At 40.8% G+C, this 16,080-nt stretch overlaps 4 protein-coding genes across 4 annotated transcripts; all 4 read right to left on the reverse strand.

The window, feature by feature from the left end:
- Nucleotides 1-2,383: 2,383 nt before the first annotated feature.
- LOC111647036 (immunoglobulin kappa light chain-like) lies at nt 2,384-4,385 on the reverse strand. Its single transcript, XM_023396643.2, has 5 exons — nt 4,275-4,385; nt 3,475-4,182; nt 3,269-3,391; nt 3,142-3,182; nt 2,384-2,910 (listed from the first exon to the last, which is right to left on the reverse strand). The coding sequence occupies exons 1-5, from the start codon at nt 4,327-4,329 to the stop codon at nt 2,791-2,793; spliced, it is 1,047 nt and encodes a 348-aa protein (XP_023252411.1). The 5' UTR covers nt 4,330-4,385; the 3' UTR covers nt 2,384-2,790.
- Nucleotides 4,386-6,692: 2,307 nt separating this feature from the next.
- Nucleotides 6,693-9,702, reverse strand: LOC111646975 (uncharacterized). Its single transcript, XM_023396582.2, has 5 exons — nt 8,358-9,702; nt 7,558-8,265; nt 7,352-7,474; nt 7,225-7,265; nt 6,693-7,074 (listed from the first exon to the last, which is right to left on the reverse strand). Exons 1-5 carry the CDS (start codon nt 8,410-8,412, stop codon nt 6,955-6,957), a joined length of 1,047 nt encoding a protein of 348 aa, XP_023252350.1. The 5' UTR covers nt 8,413-9,702; the 3' UTR covers nt 6,693-6,954.
- A 534-nt stretch (nt 9,703-10,236) lies between these two features.
- Nucleotides 10,237-12,138, reverse strand: LOC111647020 (uncharacterized). Its single transcript, XM_023396628.2, has 5 exons — nt 12,074-12,138; nt 11,257-11,958; nt 10,973-11,092; nt 10,840-10,883; nt 10,237-10,715 (listed from the first exon to the last, which is right to left on the reverse strand). The coding sequence occupies exons 1-5, from the start codon at nt 12,129-12,131 to the stop codon at nt 10,599-10,601; spliced, it is 1,041 nt and encodes a 346-aa protein (XP_023252396.1). The 5' UTR covers nt 12,132-12,138; the 3' UTR covers nt 10,237-10,598.
- Nucleotides 12,139-13,543: 1,405 nt separating this feature from the next.
- Nucleotides 13,544-15,970, reverse strand: LOC111647021 (uncharacterized). The gene is made up of 4 exons (XM_023396629.2): nt 15,241-15,970; nt 15,026-15,142; nt 14,889-14,932; nt 13,544-14,767 (listed from the first exon to the last, which is right to left on the reverse strand). The coding sequence occupies exons 1-4, from the start codon at nt 15,935-15,937 to the stop codon at nt 14,633-14,635; spliced, it is 993 nt and encodes a 330-aa protein (XP_023252397.1). The 5' UTR covers nt 15,938-15,970; the 3' UTR covers nt 13,544-14,632.
- Between the last annotated feature and the right edge of the window lie 110 nt (nt 15,971-16,080).

Genomic DNA, 16,080 nt, shown 5'->3' on the forward strand with positions numbered 1-16,080 from the left:
CCAACCAAGTTGCCAACCAATTGCTTGAAAATGGAAAGAGTGGAAAGAGCGTGAAAAAGATCAAGCTGAACCGCAAGAAATACATCGAGGACCCTGCTTTTACAAGACAGCTCACTATGGAAGAGCTGGAAGGGGGAATTGCTACCCTCGAACCAGGAAAAGCAATTGGACTGGATAACATCGCAACCGAACAGATCAAGCACTTCGGTTACAGGGCCAAGACATGGCTCCTACAGCTCTACAATGAGTGCCTAACAACACACAAGCTCCCGAACATATGGAAGTAAGCCCACATTATAGCACTGCTGAAACCTGGGAAAGATCCATCCGCTCCCAAGAACTTCAGACCAATCTCACTTTTGAGTCACACCTACAAGCTCTTCGAACGTCTAATCCTCAACAGAATTGGCACCTTGGTTGACGAACACCTCATGCCTGAACAAGCAGGTTTCCGCCCAGGCAAGTCGACAACTAGCCAAGTACTCAACCTCACTCAGTACATTGAAGATGGTTATGAGGAAGGGATGGTAACTGGTGTGGTGTTTGTCGACCTCTTAGCTGCTTATGACACAGTCAATCACAGACGCCTCCTCAGCAAGATCCTGGAGACCACAAGAGACATCCGTCTGATAGAGCTGACTGAAAGCATGCTTGAAAACAGGCACTTTTTTGTTGAACTTGGAGGAAAGAAAAGCAGGTGGCGAAGATTCAAGAATGGTCTCCCACAGGGAAGCGTGCTTGCACCACTCCTCTTCAACATCTACACCAACGACCAACCAAAAAGTGCAGACATCCGTCGCTTCATCTATGCAGACGATCTTGGCATAGGTGCACAAGCCACTGACTTCAAAATCGTGGAAGACAGACTCTCCAACGCTCTGACAGAGCTAACACCTTATTATGAAGAGAACCACCTACGTGCAAACCCATCTAAGACACAGGTGTGTGCCTTCCACCTGCAAAATCGTGAAGCTAAGCGCCAACTGAAGGTCAGTTGGTCAGGAACCTCCCTTGAACACTGTGAGCACCCAGTCTACCTATGGGTAACCCTGGATAGATGCCTCTCTTTTAAGACCCACATTGAGAAGACTAAGAGTAAAGTGAGTGCGAGGAACAACATCACCCGCATGCTCACTGGCACAACATGGGGTGCTAATCCACAGTCTCTTAAGACAACCGCACTTGCTCTCTGCTACTCAGTTGCAGAGTATGCTTGCTCAGTATGGGAGCGAGCTCCCCATGCCAAGAAGGTGGACCCCGCCCTAAATGCTACCTGCCGTCTTATCACTGGCTGCTTAAAACCAACACCTACAGAGCGCCTGCACATCCTGGCAAGAATAGTCCCACCAGAGATACGACAACAAGCAGCAAGCAAGAAAGAGCGGCAACAACAGTCCACTGACCAAAGACATCCTCTCTTCGGCCATGTACCAGCCAAAAGCCGCCTTAAGTCCAGGAAAAGTTTCCTGAAAAGTGTCCCACCCCTCGGAACATCGAGCACAAGCAGTGAAAGAGTCACTCGGTGGGAAGAAAGACTTGACAACCTTCCACCAGAAACAACAATGGAGCTCAAGGCGAGCGAAGCACTGCCCTCCGGAGCAGACACCAACTACGCAATGTGGAAATGCTTAAACAGACTAAGATGTGGTGTTGGATGTGCAAAAGGCACTCTCGCCAAATGGGGACATCTGAATGATGGGGACACCGTGTGTGACTGTGGCACTGAACCACAGACCATGCAGCACCTTCTGATATGCCCCCTGCTGGAACAGCCCTGCACAGCATCGGACTTAGCAGAGTTTAATGAGAAGGGACAGAAATGTGTTCAACTGTGGCTGAACCACATCTAGCCAAGCCTTGTAACTGACTGTCTTGTGGACACAATAAGAAGAAGACCATTGACAGTTACACATTATTGCCAATTACACACTCACAAATGAGTAAACACCTCTGGGGTCACCTAACTCGACTTGTCGATGGTGTGACTCCTCCCAGTAATTGTCTAACAAGCAGCAGATTGACAGGGGTCAGAGTCAGGCTGTAACCTCTAGCCTTCATTAACTTTAAAGAAAATAAGTCACAATGTGAAGACAAAACTTTTCTTTGGGGACTTTACAAAGTGACTAAAAGAGCAAACCAAACAGGTGATAAGTGCTCTGGCCTAGATTGTACGAGTCCTCTTTGTGCCTTCAAGCACAGTATCAGCAGTACGGTTACTTATGCATGCAGCCTGATCAGGGCTGCACAGCAAAAGCCATCTTCTAATGAAGACATCAAATACTCTTACAGTAATTTAGAGAATTTTTTCTAAACTTATTTCTTTGAATTATTATGTAGTAAATGATGCACAATGTAATGGCTACAGAATAATAAACCATCTGCGTTTAGATTGATTCCCTCAGTTTATTTATAGCACTACATGGTATTTAACTGCAGGTGTTTACATTCATTCATTCATCAGCTTCTCTTTCAGCATATTTGGGCTGTTCTTTATCCATATCTGAAACTTTACACGTCCCACACAACAAGAAGAATATTAAAAGATATTTATCTCAATATCTACATATAAATGTACATTACACACTAAAATAGATTCTGCAAATTCTCCATTTTACTCACAAATTACATGGAGCTTCTCTTTCAGCATATTTGGGCTGTTCTTTATCCATATCTGAAACTTTACACGTTCCACACCACAAGAAGAATATCAAATGATATTTATCCTAATATCTACATATAAATGTACATTACACACTACAATCTGAAAGTAGAAATGAAACACGTCCAGTTCTACTGCCTAACACTGGAGTACACACATTCAGTCTTGGTGTTGTCCCTCTGTCTGCTTGATCTGTTGGGCACTTTCACATTTAAAGCAGCGTAATGGAGATTGTCTGCATCTTGGTAACCCTGGTAACAAAATTTGTAAAAGCAGATTATAATATGGACCCTGATAAAAATTAAAACAGTTTTAAAACAACAAGTGAATATTGCAGCAGAAATGTTTTGCAATACAATGCAGTTCAATTGGTAAATTTCACAAACGGAAAAGTTCAAAAATGTCGACAAGACAAAGTAATTCAGCAGCAAAACGTTTTTTCAATTTTCATTTAACAGTAAATCTAAACAGATGAAATTTACCTCTCCGTCTGCTCTGGAGGATGAAGATCTTGTTTGTGACTCTAAAACACAAGAACAACAATTTGACTGAAAAGCCAAACTGCCTGAAAACAAGCTGTCAGATATACACACTATCTATGAGCTGTACCTGATAGGAAGCTGTTGGTTTTCTTCATCTTGTAAATGAAGGAAGCCAGTAAAACAACCAGGATGGTGGTGAATGCCAAAGCTCCGCTCAAGAAATACACCAAGACAAGAGAGTGTTCCTCATCTGCAGAGCCAAACATCAGAAACACAGCTTTCAGTGTTTTTCCCATTTTCATCTGCTAGACCGCTACTAGAAAAGTGACTTACACTCAAACTCCAGCTTGGTCCCGTCTCCAAACAGTATGTGTCCACATGAGGCAACAGCACAGTAGTAGGTCCCAGCATGAGAAAGATTCAGCCTCTGCATCGGCAAGTTGTAGACACAGGTTTGTGTTTGTGTCTCAGATTTCCTCTCACACTGATCGTTCCTGTCTCCATGAGTGTAAATGAGTCCTGGATGAGAATCTTCAGAGTCTTTGAACCAGTAAACACTGTGTTCTCCATCACAGGTCCCAGTGTGTACTGTACAGCTGAGAGTCACAGAGCCTCCTGGCTGGATGGTCTCAGATCCGGACTGATGGACCAAAGCTTGGCTGTTCAGTCCTGAACCCTTCACACTGACAGTAGCTCCCTCCCCAAATTCAAATTTTACTGAATAGCTACTTGCACAGTAGTAAGTAGCTGAGTCTGACGTGCGTAAATCTGAGATCTTCAAATGATTTTTACCATTTTCAGTGTCCAGCGAGAAACGTGTATTTTTTTTGAATTCATCATGAAAACTTCCATTTCTATTAAAAGCATATACGGTAGAGAGTAGCCTTGGTGTCTGTCCCACACTTTGCTTGTACCAGTAAAGCGTTGGTAAATCAGCATTGTCAAAGAAACATTGTAAAGTCAAGCTTTCACCAACATTAGCCGATACAAAACTTCTCTCTTGATGAACAGATGAGGAGAATTTCTGATCAGTCGCCTGAACTGATGAGGAATGAGAGACAAAGCAAAGGCACATAATGAACACATGAAAACATTTCAAAGATTCAAACTGCAATCACACAAACACAACTCACCCATTCTCCCCAAGAACAAACATGTCAGGCAGAAGACAAACTGTGCAGATGTCATCGTGCTCGAATTTTCTGGCTGAGTGGAAAGAATCTTGATCCTTTCTTCACTTTTGACAAAACAAGACTGCGTTTGATTGGCCGACTGAAGTGACACTGTATGTCCAAATTTGGAAACTTGATCACATGTTTACTGCCACCTACAGTGTGAATTGTTTCCTTGAATAGAATCACATGGCGAGAGGTAAATGAAGAACAACATGATTTCTAATTTTGGCAAATGATCTTGAATAACTATAAAATAAATGATCTGCATTAACATCAGTTAGATGACGCAGTGCAGTTCACTTCTGTTTAACATTAACAGACTCATAATGTTAAATGTGTGTGTGTGTGTGTGTGTGTGTGTGTGTGTGTGTGTGTGTGTGAATGTGAGAACGTGTGTGTTACGTATTTTTTTGTTGTGAATGGTACAGAACCACAGATCACATGCATGTGTACGGAAGAACAGGGAAGGACCAAATTAAAAAAGTCTATTTTTCAACAGTTAAAGTTCATGGCACACACACATTTTCTTCTCTCTCCATCAACACTGTTAAAAATGGATTACTTTTGGCGAGTTGAAGGATGTTCAAGAAATTAAATAGTGTGTTTGAGGCAGTAAGTAAGAGTGGTGAAAGATGAGGGTGTGTGTGTGTGTGTGTGTGTGTGTTTGTGTTGGTAATTTTTTGCCATCAGAGCTTCATAAAAAGTTGTCCAGCAGAATAAATGTTCCATCCTGTAATAGCATCAGTGTGCACTGACCATAGAATGTATATAAAGATGGACTTAGCCTCCGTGATGTCACCCACTTTCTGACGAGTGGTTTTGAAGCTCAGAGTGAGCTGCTCTGCCGTTTCTGTCTTGGCAGTGCCTCACGTTGCTTAACTCAAAGCTAATCCAAAATTAGGTAAGGAGGTGGGGCGGGTGGAGCTGAGACTTCAGTGCATACCAGTTTGAAAACTGCAATATGCTCCTGTTAGCATTGTTAGCACAGCTGGGCATCTTGCTTGAAGGTGAACCAATGGGTGATTACTTTGCTGGCCATTCAGGTAGTTAGCAACCTAAGCTAACAAGCCAGGTATGATGAGCATAGACCTGCTGATCAGTGCTAATATATATGCAAAATAATACTAAAATTTAATTCACCTCAAAATACAGGAGCACAGACTTCCTCCCGTTCTGTTAGTCCATTCCCTGCACAGCAAGACATATTATCTGACCGATATTTACATGAAAATACTCCAGTAGGTTCAAACAACAAAAATGCAGCCGGGAGGTGACGTTTATTGACTCGAATCAGCTGAGGTGATGCCCAGCAGACTCTGGTTTAAGACTGGTCATCCTCTCCTCCACCTTTTCCCCACAACTGCTTGCACACACATGTAATGATTTTGTCATAACCCGCCAACTTACTTAAGTTCATGGGTCTTTGTCTTTATTGTTTCCCTGTGTTTCCTGTTTTATTTTGGTAATCATTGTCTTGTCTCGTTTCGGATCCCATGTCCTGTCAAGTTTCCTTCCTGTGTGATTACCTGCCCCGCCCTAATGTGTTTCACCTGTGTCTAATTGTCTCCCCTGCCTTAGCGTATTTAAGTCCTTGTCTTCCCCTCATGTGTTGCCAGATCGTCTTTTACCCCCGTGTGAGCGTTCCAGCATTTTCTCGGGAAGTCCCTCGTGTTTGTGTGATTTTACATGTTTTTGACCAGTGAGTTTTGCCTGACGATTTTGATACTTTTGCCATATTGACTGATCACCTGTGTACCAATTTTTGGACTGATTAAAACTTTGAACCCGACCCTCGTCTGAGTCTGTTTTGTGGGTCCACATCCAGTGTGTGCTTGACAGATTTATAAACTCTTATAACCTGTTGCATGATGGAAGCACAGCCATTACCATTGACAATTACACATTATTGCCAATTACACACTCACAAATGAGTAAACACCTCTGGGGTCACCTAACTCGACTTGTGGATGGTGTGACTCCTCCCAGTAATTGTCTAACAAGCAGCAGATTGACAGGGGTCAGAGTCAGGCTGTAACCTCTAGCCTTCATTAACTTTAAAGAAAATAAGTCACAATGTGAAGACAAAACTTTTCTTTGGAGACTTTACATAGCAACTAGAAGAGCAAACCAGCAGAGGTGATAAGTGCTCTGGCCTAGATTGTACGAGTCCTCTTTGTGCCTTCCAGCACAGTATCAGCAGTACGGTTACTTATGCATGCAGCCTGATCAGGGCTGCACAGCAAAAGCCATCTTCTAATGAAGACATCAAATACTCTTACAGTAATTTAGAGAATTTTTTTCTAAACTTAGTTCTTTGAAATATTATGTAGTAAATGATGCACAATGTAATGGCTACAGAATAATAAACCATCTGCGTTTAGATTGATTCCCTCAGTTTATTTATAGCACTACATGGTATTTAACGGCAGGTGTTTACATTCATTCATTCATCAGCTTCTCTTTCAGCATATTTGGGCTGTTCTTTATCCATATCTGAAACTTTACACGTCCCACACAACAAGAAGAATATTAAAAGATATTTATCTCAATATCTACATATAAATGTACATTACACACTAAAATAGATTCTGCAAATTCTCCATTTTACTCACAAAGTAGAAATGAAACACGTCCAGTTCTACTGCCTAACACTGGAGTACACACATTCAGTCTTGGTGTTGTCCCTCTGTCTGCTTGATCTGTTGGGCACTTTCACATTTAAGGCAGCGTAATGGAGACTGTTTGCATCTCGGTAACCCTGGTAACAAAATTTGTAAAAGCAAATTACAATATGGACCCTGACAAAAATTAAAACAGTTTCAAAACTGACAGAAATGTTCAAAAATATCGAGAAAAAAACAATGTTTAAATTTTAATTTAACAGTAAATCTAAACAGATGAAATTTACCTCTGCATCTGCTCTGGAGGATGAAGATCTTGTTTGTGACTCTAAAACACAAGAACAACAATTTGACTGAAAAGCCAAACTGACTGAAAACAAGCTGTCAGATATACACACTATCTATGAGCTGTACCTGATAGGAAGCTGTTGGTTTTCTTCATCTTGTAAATGAAGGAAGCCAGTAAAACAACCAGGATGGTGGTGAATGCCAAAGCTCCGCTCAAGAAATACACCAAGACAAGAGAGTGTTCCTCATCTGCAGAGCCAAACATCAGAAACACAGCTTTCAGTGTTTTTCCCATTTTCATCTGCTAGACCGCTGCTAGAAAAGTGACTTACCCTCAACGTCCAGTTTGTTCCTGTTTCCAAACAGTATGTGTCCACATGAGGCAACAGCACAGTAGTAGGTCCCAGCATGAGAAAGATTCAGGCTCTGCATCGGCAAGTTGTAGACACAAGTTTGTGTTTGTGTCTCAGGTTTCCTCTCACACTGATCGTTCCTGTCTCCATGAGTGTAAATGAGTCCTGGATGAGATTCTTCAGAGTCTTTGAACCAGTAAACACTGTGTTCTCCATCACAGTTCCCAGTGTGTACTGTACAGTTGAGAGTCACAGAACCTCCTGGCTGGATGGTCTCAGATCCGGACTGATGGACCGAAGCCTGGATGTTCAAACCTGAACCCTTCACACTGACAGTAGCTCCCTCATCAAATTCAGTAATGAATGAAGTCCTTTTGGCGCAGTAGTAAGTAGCTGAGTCTGATATGCGCAGATCTGTTATATTTAAGTGATTTTGACCAATTCCACTGTCCAGAGTGAAACGTGGATCATTCTTGAATTCATCATGAAATGTTGTATTTCTATTAAAAGCATATAGGGTCGAGATGAGCCTTGGTTTCTGTCCCAAACTTTGCTTGTACCAGTACATCCGTGTTGCATGATTATTTTTAATCACACATTGTAAAGTCAAGCTTTCACCAACATTAGCCGATACAAAACTTCTCTCTTGACGAACAGATGAGGAGAATTTCTGATCAGTCACCTGAACTGATGAGGAATGAGAGACAAAGCAAAGGCACATAATGAACACATGAAAACATTTCAAAGATTCAAACTGCAATCACACAAACACAACTCACCCATTCTCCCCAAGAACAAACATGTCAGGCAGAAGACAAACTGTGCAGATGTCATCGTGCTCGAATTTTCTGGCTGAGTGGAAAGACTCTTGATCTTTTGTTCACTTTTGACAAGACAAGACTGTGTTTGATTGGCCGACTGAAGTGACACTGTATGTCCAAATTTGGAAACTTGATCACATGTTTACTGTAACCCATAGTGTGAACTTTAGTTTCAGAGAATTACATGGTGGGAGACATATGAAGAACATAAAGATTTTTCAGCTTTGCATTAGCTTTAAAACTACTGAAAAAAATGATCACGTGTTTGTATTTTATTTACAATTATCTGACAGGACATTCTGAGGTTCAATATCTGACTTCCGTTTGTTCCTCTCCTCAGAGACAAGATCGTGTTTGATTGGCTGATTGAAGTGACACACTATGTCCCGTATAAGAGATATGATCCACCCACAGTGTGCTTTGTTTCCATGAATAGAATCACATGGTGAGAGGCAATGAAGAACATAATGGTTTCTCATGTGGGCAATAGATTTCAAATCATTTAAAAAATAGATGATCTGTACAAACAGCATAAACTCAAAAAAAGAAATTAATCTGCCTCCTTCAATTCTAGGGAGGTTAAATGCTGTTGGGTATAGGTAATTAATCATTGGCTATCAGAAATTAACAAAATATTAATATTGAAATTATACTATTGACTGCTAACCAACTACTTAACTACTACTAACTAACTAACTACTTAACTACAGGCAGAATAATCTTTGAGATTGGCAATATTCCCCCTGGTACAACATTAAATACACCAGTAGGCAATGACATTTATAACAAGATCACGGTGGTAAAAACTCACAGTAATACGGATGTGTGTGTGTTTGTGTGTGTGTGTGCGTGCGTGTGTGTGTGTGTGCCCTGTAGGGACGCAGACAAAGACAAGATGGCTGATTTAAAATGGTAGCTGGGACCACGTGGCTTAAATAAAGGGAACTACAACCAAGATGGCAGTAAAACAAAAAGGAACTACACAAGATGGCGGACGCAAAGATGGCCACTGGGACCACACGTTTCTTTGTACAGGCCAATTCATGTAGGCTAAAGGTTGTCAGTTTAAAAGAGATGGTTAGCTGCATCCAAGTCCAGGTACTGGAGCTACAGGCATGTGTTGGAACATACTAGTATCAACTTAACACTGTGGCTCACCAACAACCAAAGCAGACATCACAACGTGAAGTCCAGTGAGTTTGTGCAGCTTCATGGTGAGGTGAAAGTCTTGCTGCTGGTTGTGTGGCTCCTGCTTCACAGAGGAGGTCGATGGTCGCGACACACATGATTACGTTCCCCCACCTCCCCACCCCCCTTTTTTTTTGCCGTTCTCCTTTGATGGTTTCTTCTTTCTTTTTTTTTTGACCATTTTCAAATTTGTTTCTGAAACTACGGTGGCCCTGAGAGCTCAACGCACTACAAATTAAGAAAATAAATGCTAAAACAAACAAATTCAGAAAACATTTTCATCAATTTGAAAACACACACTGCAAGTGCTCACAACACAACCAAATATGGAAACGCACCGGAGGTAACAAAGATGACAAACGGAAGTGTTAGACACACTTGTTGTTCAATGCTTTGTGACTATTGAAGTTAAAAGCATTGAAGTGTGAATGGATGTATTACAGTACATGTATTATATAATATATCAACGCAAGTGCATCACAGCCAGGATCACCACTTTTTTGTGTCCTCTGGAAACACTTCTGTTGTGTGGTGAGTATTTACAAGCACACATGTTGTGAATTTGAAAATGTTTTCTTAATTTTTTTTCTTTTTTCTTAATTTTTATTTTATTAGATTAGATTTAATTGATTATTAATGATGCAACACAGTGAAATGCAAATTGCATGAAATTAGATTTAAATCACTCATGATAAACGACTTATACCATTTATTACTCTTGTGGTCTACAAGAGTAGTATGCTGTACAGCCTAAATTAATGTGTCCTTACAAAAATAATATAATGTAAGGATTTTACATCGATTTGTTTGTAAGAAGACATCCTTTAAACCACTCATACAAAAACAGCAACAAGAGTAGAAGGTCCTGAATGTTCACATCTTACCACAAGGGAGCTACAAACACATTTTTATCTCAAGAGCTACTTCTAAATCTACATTACACCTCAACATAAATTCAAAAAAATTGTCATCTTGCTCTTACTACATAATTCAAATGACACATATCCAGCTCTACAGTTTGACACTGGAGTAAACACAGTCATCCCCGGTATCGTTCCTCTGTCTTCTTGATTTCTTGGGCAGGTTAACACTTAAAGCAGCGTAATGCAGATCTGTGTCTTGGTAACCCTGGTGACAAAGCATGTAAAAATGTTGATCTCAGTATGGTTCTTAACAATAATGTAAAAGATCTACACATCAGATAATTTAGTGTTTCAATGGCTATTCAGTAGACAAGATAAAGTGTATTCACCTCTGCATTTGTCATGGAAGGAGCAGAAAATCTTGCTTGGAGCTCTGGTTGCGAAACACAGTAAAAGGTTCCTTTTCATTAAAAATCAAGACTTAGTGAAAGAAAGTTGCTGGTTATATAAAATTCCAGTTACCGGGAGTTCGGCAGATGTTTCTCTTGTTAATCTTGTACAGTGAGAAAGCCAGTAAAACACTCAGGACGGTGGTGAATGTCAGTGCTCCACTCAAGAAATACACAAGAAAGTCCACCTCATCTGAAAATCCCACACAGAAAGAGGATCGGTATATTTACAGTTTTAGTCTAGTCAAGTCAATTTTATATATTTGCCTGACAAGGGGGTTTACAATATGTCCAGCAAACACCCTCTACTCTTAGATCCTCACAATCTACTATCTGCTTTTCTTGAAAGTGACTCACCCTTGATGTCCAGCTTGGTCCCGTCTCCAAACAGTATGTGTCCACATGAGGCAACAGCACAGTAGTAGGTCCCAGCATGAGAAAGAGTCAAGTTTTCCATCGGCAAGTTGTAGACACAGGTTTGTGTTTGTGTCTCAGGTTTCTTCTCACACTGATCGTTCCTGTCTCCATGAGTGTAAATGAGTCCTGGATGAGATTCTTCAGAGTCTTTGAACCAGTAAACACTGTGTTCTCCATCACAGGTCCCAGTGTGAACTGTACAGCTGAGAGTCACAGAGCCTCCTGGCTGGATGGTCTCAGATCCGGACTGATGGACCGAAGCCTGGATGTTCAAACCTGAACCCTTCACACTGAGAATAATGCTCTCCAAGAATTCTAATGAGTATAAATAAGTAACACAGCAGTAAGTGGCTGAGTCTGATGTGCGTAAATCTGTGATTGTCAAGTGATTTTTACCATTTTCTGTGTCTAGTGTGACGCGTGGATCGCTCTTGAATTCATTATGAAAAGTGCTATTGACACCATGTTTATAGAAGCTAGAGATGAGCCTTGGCTTCTGTCCTAGAATTTGCTTGTACCAGTAAATCCTCGCAGACACACCTTCATAGAAACACCGCAAATTCACCTTGTCGCCAACATGAGCTGATACAAAACTTTTCTCTTGGGGAACAGGTGCCGGCGATTTCAGATCAGCCATCTGAGCTGAAGTGACATGAAAGATAAAGCCAACGCACACTTAGTTTATTGCGAAAGAATCTGTGTGATGTACAACCATACACTAAAAGGTGCAAGATGGAGTCCCAAAAATGCAACTTACCCGATTTCGCCAAGAACAGACACGTGAGATAGAAGGCAAACACTGGAGAAGTCATCATGTCCAAATTGCTGAGGTGAATGAAAAGATAGTTATGGTTTCTTCAGTCTTTACAGACAAGAATGCATGTGATTGGCCAGCTTGTGCATGTGCCCTTAGTAGGAAACATGATGACACGCTCACAGTCACCTATAGTGTGACTGTGAGCGTGTCATCATGTTTCCTGAGGTGCTCCTAAAAATAAATAACCACTAAATCCAATGCAATAAAAAAACCAGTAACAAGAGCAGTAGAGTCCTTTAATTTTCAAGTTTTGAAAATAGACTTAATATTAAATAAAGATTTGAGCAGTTCATTCATACTTGACAAATACTGATGCACAGTGGATCACAGAGGGGATCAATGCAGCAGACACTGACTCTCTTTTCAAGCTTTAGTGTTTCTGACCCGATTTGTTGCTTTTTTTTCTCATGTATTTTGTTAAACCTTTGATGACCACAATCAAAATTCCAATAACCGTCAATGGCTTTATTACAAATTTTAAGTGGAAATAATACTTTCAGAATAAAGGTATGAATTCACGCTTTATGTGTCAATTGTCTGATGCCTATTTTTATTTAATAGAAGCAGTTACTTTTATTCATTATTTTCAGTAACATTATTCCTACTACAAACTTAGTCTCTCTTAGTATTAATATTCACAGTCTTGTTGAATACGACCGGATAAAGACTCTGTAATGTTTTTGGCTGTTTACTTCATGTGGTCTTTGGACTCAGGGGCATCTATGTAAGACTTCCGACAGCACACACCTATACATCCTGCTGACAACCACAAAGACTGCTGCACTGAGAACAACACCTAGTAACAAAAAGTATGGCGGTCAAAAGTGGTCTGAGAGTAATGACTGCTTCGGTTATTTTTCTTCTGTTCACCTTTTTGCCAGTGTCATGAAATATAAAATGTCCCTTTTCTACAACTTTCAGGGGGCAGGATTAATTTTTAGCTGTTAGCAGCCACTCATCACCCAAAGTAAAAAATGAAACTGTTGGCTGTTACCCAATCAACATGCATTTCAAACTGTATTTGTGGTGGTGGTTTGCATCTCTTTGTTGCTCACAAAGACCAACAGAGTGATGTGTCTTGGCACTTAATATATGATGTGAGTGAATGTGAACATGCTTTTCCAGTCCACTGTAGCTACATAGCAGTGGCGTACTGACTAACAGCTAGCACTAGCAGATATAATATTACTCACTCGTTAGTTATCCTTGTAGCATTAAAACACCACAATTTAGAATTTGTTCTCATTGAAAGGGGGCACCAGTCCTCTGGGAGGACAACAATTAATTACAATATTGATAAATTTATCAATCTCAAATCGGAAGCCATGACTTCTCAGTTCAATGGATCTCCAGTCCCTACGTCAAAAGAATACAACAGGACAACAGCTGGGTGTAAATACAGGAGTTTATTAACTAAACTACTATCTACAGAGTAAATGCAAGGTGTAATAATCATAAAGATGAAAATAATAATGAAATGAGCAGTGTGATGAGTTGGCGATAGTGGGAGAGAATATGTTATGTCTATACACTATGGCTGTACAGCTAATGATACCACGTCTATGAATGAGATTAGGTAATTAAATATGACTTTATTTCTACATCAACCCAGTCATGAGCAGAGTGTTAAGACCGGCCTACTGTGATTTGCGCTGTAGCTGAAGACCCTTGGCTGGAAGCCAAGTGGCTGTGGTTGCTGTGGTAACCCTGGAGATGCGGGATCGAGGTGGATTCTCCGAGAGGCCGTGTCCTGTTATCACGATCAAGGATTCTGCCAGTGTCTCAGCATTTCAGCTCTGGACCGTGACTCTTCATCTATGATAATAATCAAGTTCGAGTAGAGGTCAGACAGACGTGAAATGTCAGGTATCACTATATATGAATCATCAAGTCTCAAACACGCCAAACGATAAGTTAAACGAGCCTCATTTTCGCCCACACAACGACGCTGTAAATTAGCAGAACCGCATGTTTTTTAGTCGACAGAAAAACCCTCCTGTGCCATTTTATTTTGGCACCAGAACAATTGCGCCTCACTTACTGGAGTGGGGTGAGGTCCTACCACATTCTCTGACAAACAAAACGTAAAGCCACTGGCCAGTCACGTATTTAAGAAGCAGTCTGAGCTACTGCTGGATGAACACATCGAACATGTCTACACAAAAGTATTTTAATGATGTTTATTTGATCATTAATGAAATAAAATCCACATAAAAAAACAATACTTTACATGATCTGGTTGAACATCAATGAGGACAAACCGAAAAAGCCCAAAACAGCTGCGATCCTCAAAGCAACAAATTACCTCATAGTATCAGTTAATCTGATTATATTAACCACAAAAAACATTCATTCATATGTACCAACAATGCTCTTATAATATTAGATACATTTCATTTGCAAGAAACAAAGCAACGTTGTGTGAATGTGAGATATCCTGCTTCAGACCCCCCCCCCAAAAAAAGACTATGTTAAACATGCATTATGGGTATTACGGTATTAACTTGTCCAGTTATACTTCTTTATGCTGTGGTACACACATTCAGTCCAGGTTTGATCCCTCTGTCTTCTTGATCTGTTGGTCAGGTTAATGCTTAAAGCAGCATAATAGAGGTTTAGTGCGTGTTGGTAACCCTGGTTACAAAACACATATCAGTAACGATTAAAACTGTGGGCAACAAAGTATCTATGCTTGCGCAATTAAAAAGGTGTCTTAAAGGCAATTCATCAATTAATTTAAACAGCTGTTACTCACCTCTGCATTTGCTGTGGAGGGAGCGGTAAATGCTGGTTGAGACTCTGGTTGTGAAACACAGAAGAGGTCGCTTTATTCAAAAGCCATGTTCAGTCGATAGAAGTTGTTGGATATATATTAAAAAAGGTGCCAGTTACCTGGAGATCGACAGCTGTTTCTCTTGGCCATCATGCACAATGAGAAAGTCAGTAAAACACTCAGGATGGTGGTGAACACCCAGGCTCCATATGAGAAATACATCAAGTCAACTTTATCTGCAAAACAAAGCTTTCAATGAGTTTTCTGTTTTCACAAATTTGACTGGGGAGTAACAGCGACTTCTTTTAAAATCAGTGGTTATAAAGTGACTTACCCTCAAAGTCCAGCTTGGTCCCGTCTCCAAACAGTATGTGTCCACATGAGGCAACAGCACAGTAGTAGGTCCCAGCATGAGAACGATTCAGGCTCTGCATCGGCAAGTTGTAGACACAGGTTTTTGTTTGTGGCTCAGGTTTCCTCTCACACTGATCGTTCCTGTCTCCATGAGTGTAAATGAGTCCTGGATGAGATTCTTCAGAGTCTTTGAACCAGTAAACACTGTGTTCTCCATCACAGGTCCCAGTGTGTACTGTACAGTTGAGAGTCACAGAGCCTCCTGGCTGGATGGTCTCAGATCCGGACTGATGGACCGAAGCCTGGATATTCAAACCTGAACCCCCTACACTGAGAATAATGCTATCCAAGAATTCTAATGTGTATAAATAAGTAACACAGCAGTAGGTGGCTGAGTCTGATGTGCGTAAATCTGTGATTGTCAAGTGATTTTTACCATTTTCTGTGTCTAGTGTGAAGCGTGAATCGCTCTTGAATTCATTATGAAAAGTGCTATTGAGATCATGTTTATAGAAGCTAGAGATGAGCCTTGGCTTCTGTCCCAGACTTTGCTTGTACCAGTAAAGCCTCTTAGTCAAACTTCCAAAGAAACACCGCAAATTCACCTTGTCGCCAACATGAGCTGATACAAAACTTTTCTCTTGGGGAACAGGTGCCGGCGATTTCAGATCAGCCATCTGAGCTGAAGTGACATGAAAGACAAAGCCAACGCACACTTAGTTTATTGCGAAAGAATCTGTGTGATGTCAACCATACACTAAAAGGTGCAAGATGGAGTCCCAAAAATGCAACTTACCCGATTTCGCCAAGAACAGACACG

This window comes from Seriola lalandi, unplaced genomic scaffold, assembly GCF_002814215.2.
Source record: "Seriola lalandi dorsalis isolate HSWRI2012SDOR001 ecotype SW California unplaced genomic scaffold, Sedor1 jcf7180002054979, whole genome shotgun sequence".
NCBI classification, from domain to species: Eukaryota; Metazoa; Chordata; class Actinopteri; order Carangiformes; family Carangidae; genus Seriola; species Seriola lalandi.

Excerpts from the sequence above, each read along its gene's own strand:
- LOC111647036 (XM_023396643.2), bottom strand. The coding sequence starts at position 4,329 with ATGACATCTGCACAGTTTGTCTTCTGCCTGACATGTTTGTTCTTGGGG. Across the intron at positions 4,183-4,274 it reads TTTGTTCTTGGGGAGAATGG|TTCAGGCGACTGATCAGAAA; the intron begins GTGAGTTGTGTT and ends ATTCCTCATCAG. Across the intron at positions 3,392-3,474 it reads GACCAAGCTGGAGTTTGAGT|ATGAGGAACACTCTCTTGTC; the intron begins GTAAGTCACTTT and ends TTGGCTCTGCAG.
- LOC111647021 (XM_023396629.2), bottom strand. The coding sequence starts at position 15,937 with ATGGCTGATCTGAAATCGCCGGCACCTGTTCCCCAAGAGAAAAGTTTT. Across the intron at positions 15,143-15,240 it reads GACCAAGCTGGACTTTGAGG|ATAAAGTTGACTTGATGTAT; the intron begins GTAAGTCACTTT and ends TTTGTTTTGCAG. Across the intron at positions 14,768-14,888 it reads CCTCCACAGCAAATGCAGAG|GGTTACCAACACGCACTAAA; the intron begins GTGAGTAACAGC and ends TTTTGTAACCAG.
- LOC111647020 (XM_023396628.2), bottom strand. The coding sequence starts at position 12,131 with ATGATGACTTCTCCAGTGTTTGCCTTCTATCTCACGTGTCTGTTCTTG. Across the intron at positions 11,093-11,256 it reads GACCAAGCTGGACATCAAGG|ATGAGGTGGACTTTCTTGTG; the intron begins GTGAGTCACTTT and ends TGGGATTTTCAG. Across the intron at positions 10,884-10,972 it reads AAACATCTGCCGAACTCCCG|AGCTCCAAGCAAGATTTTCT; the intron begins GTAACTGGAATT and ends TTTCGCAACCAG.
- LOC111646975 (XM_023396582.2), bottom strand. The coding sequence starts at position 8,412 with ATGACATCTGCACAGTTTGTCTTCTGCCTGACATGTTTGTTCTTGGGG. Across the intron at positions 7,266-7,351 it reads AACCAACAGCTTCCTATCAG|AGTCACAAACAAGATCTTCA; the intron begins GTACAGCTCATA and ends CTTGTGTTTTAG. Across the intron at positions 7,075-7,224 it reads CCTCCAGAGCAGATGCAGAG|GGTTACCGAGATGCAAACAG; the intron begins GTAAATTTCATC and ends TTTTGTTACCAG.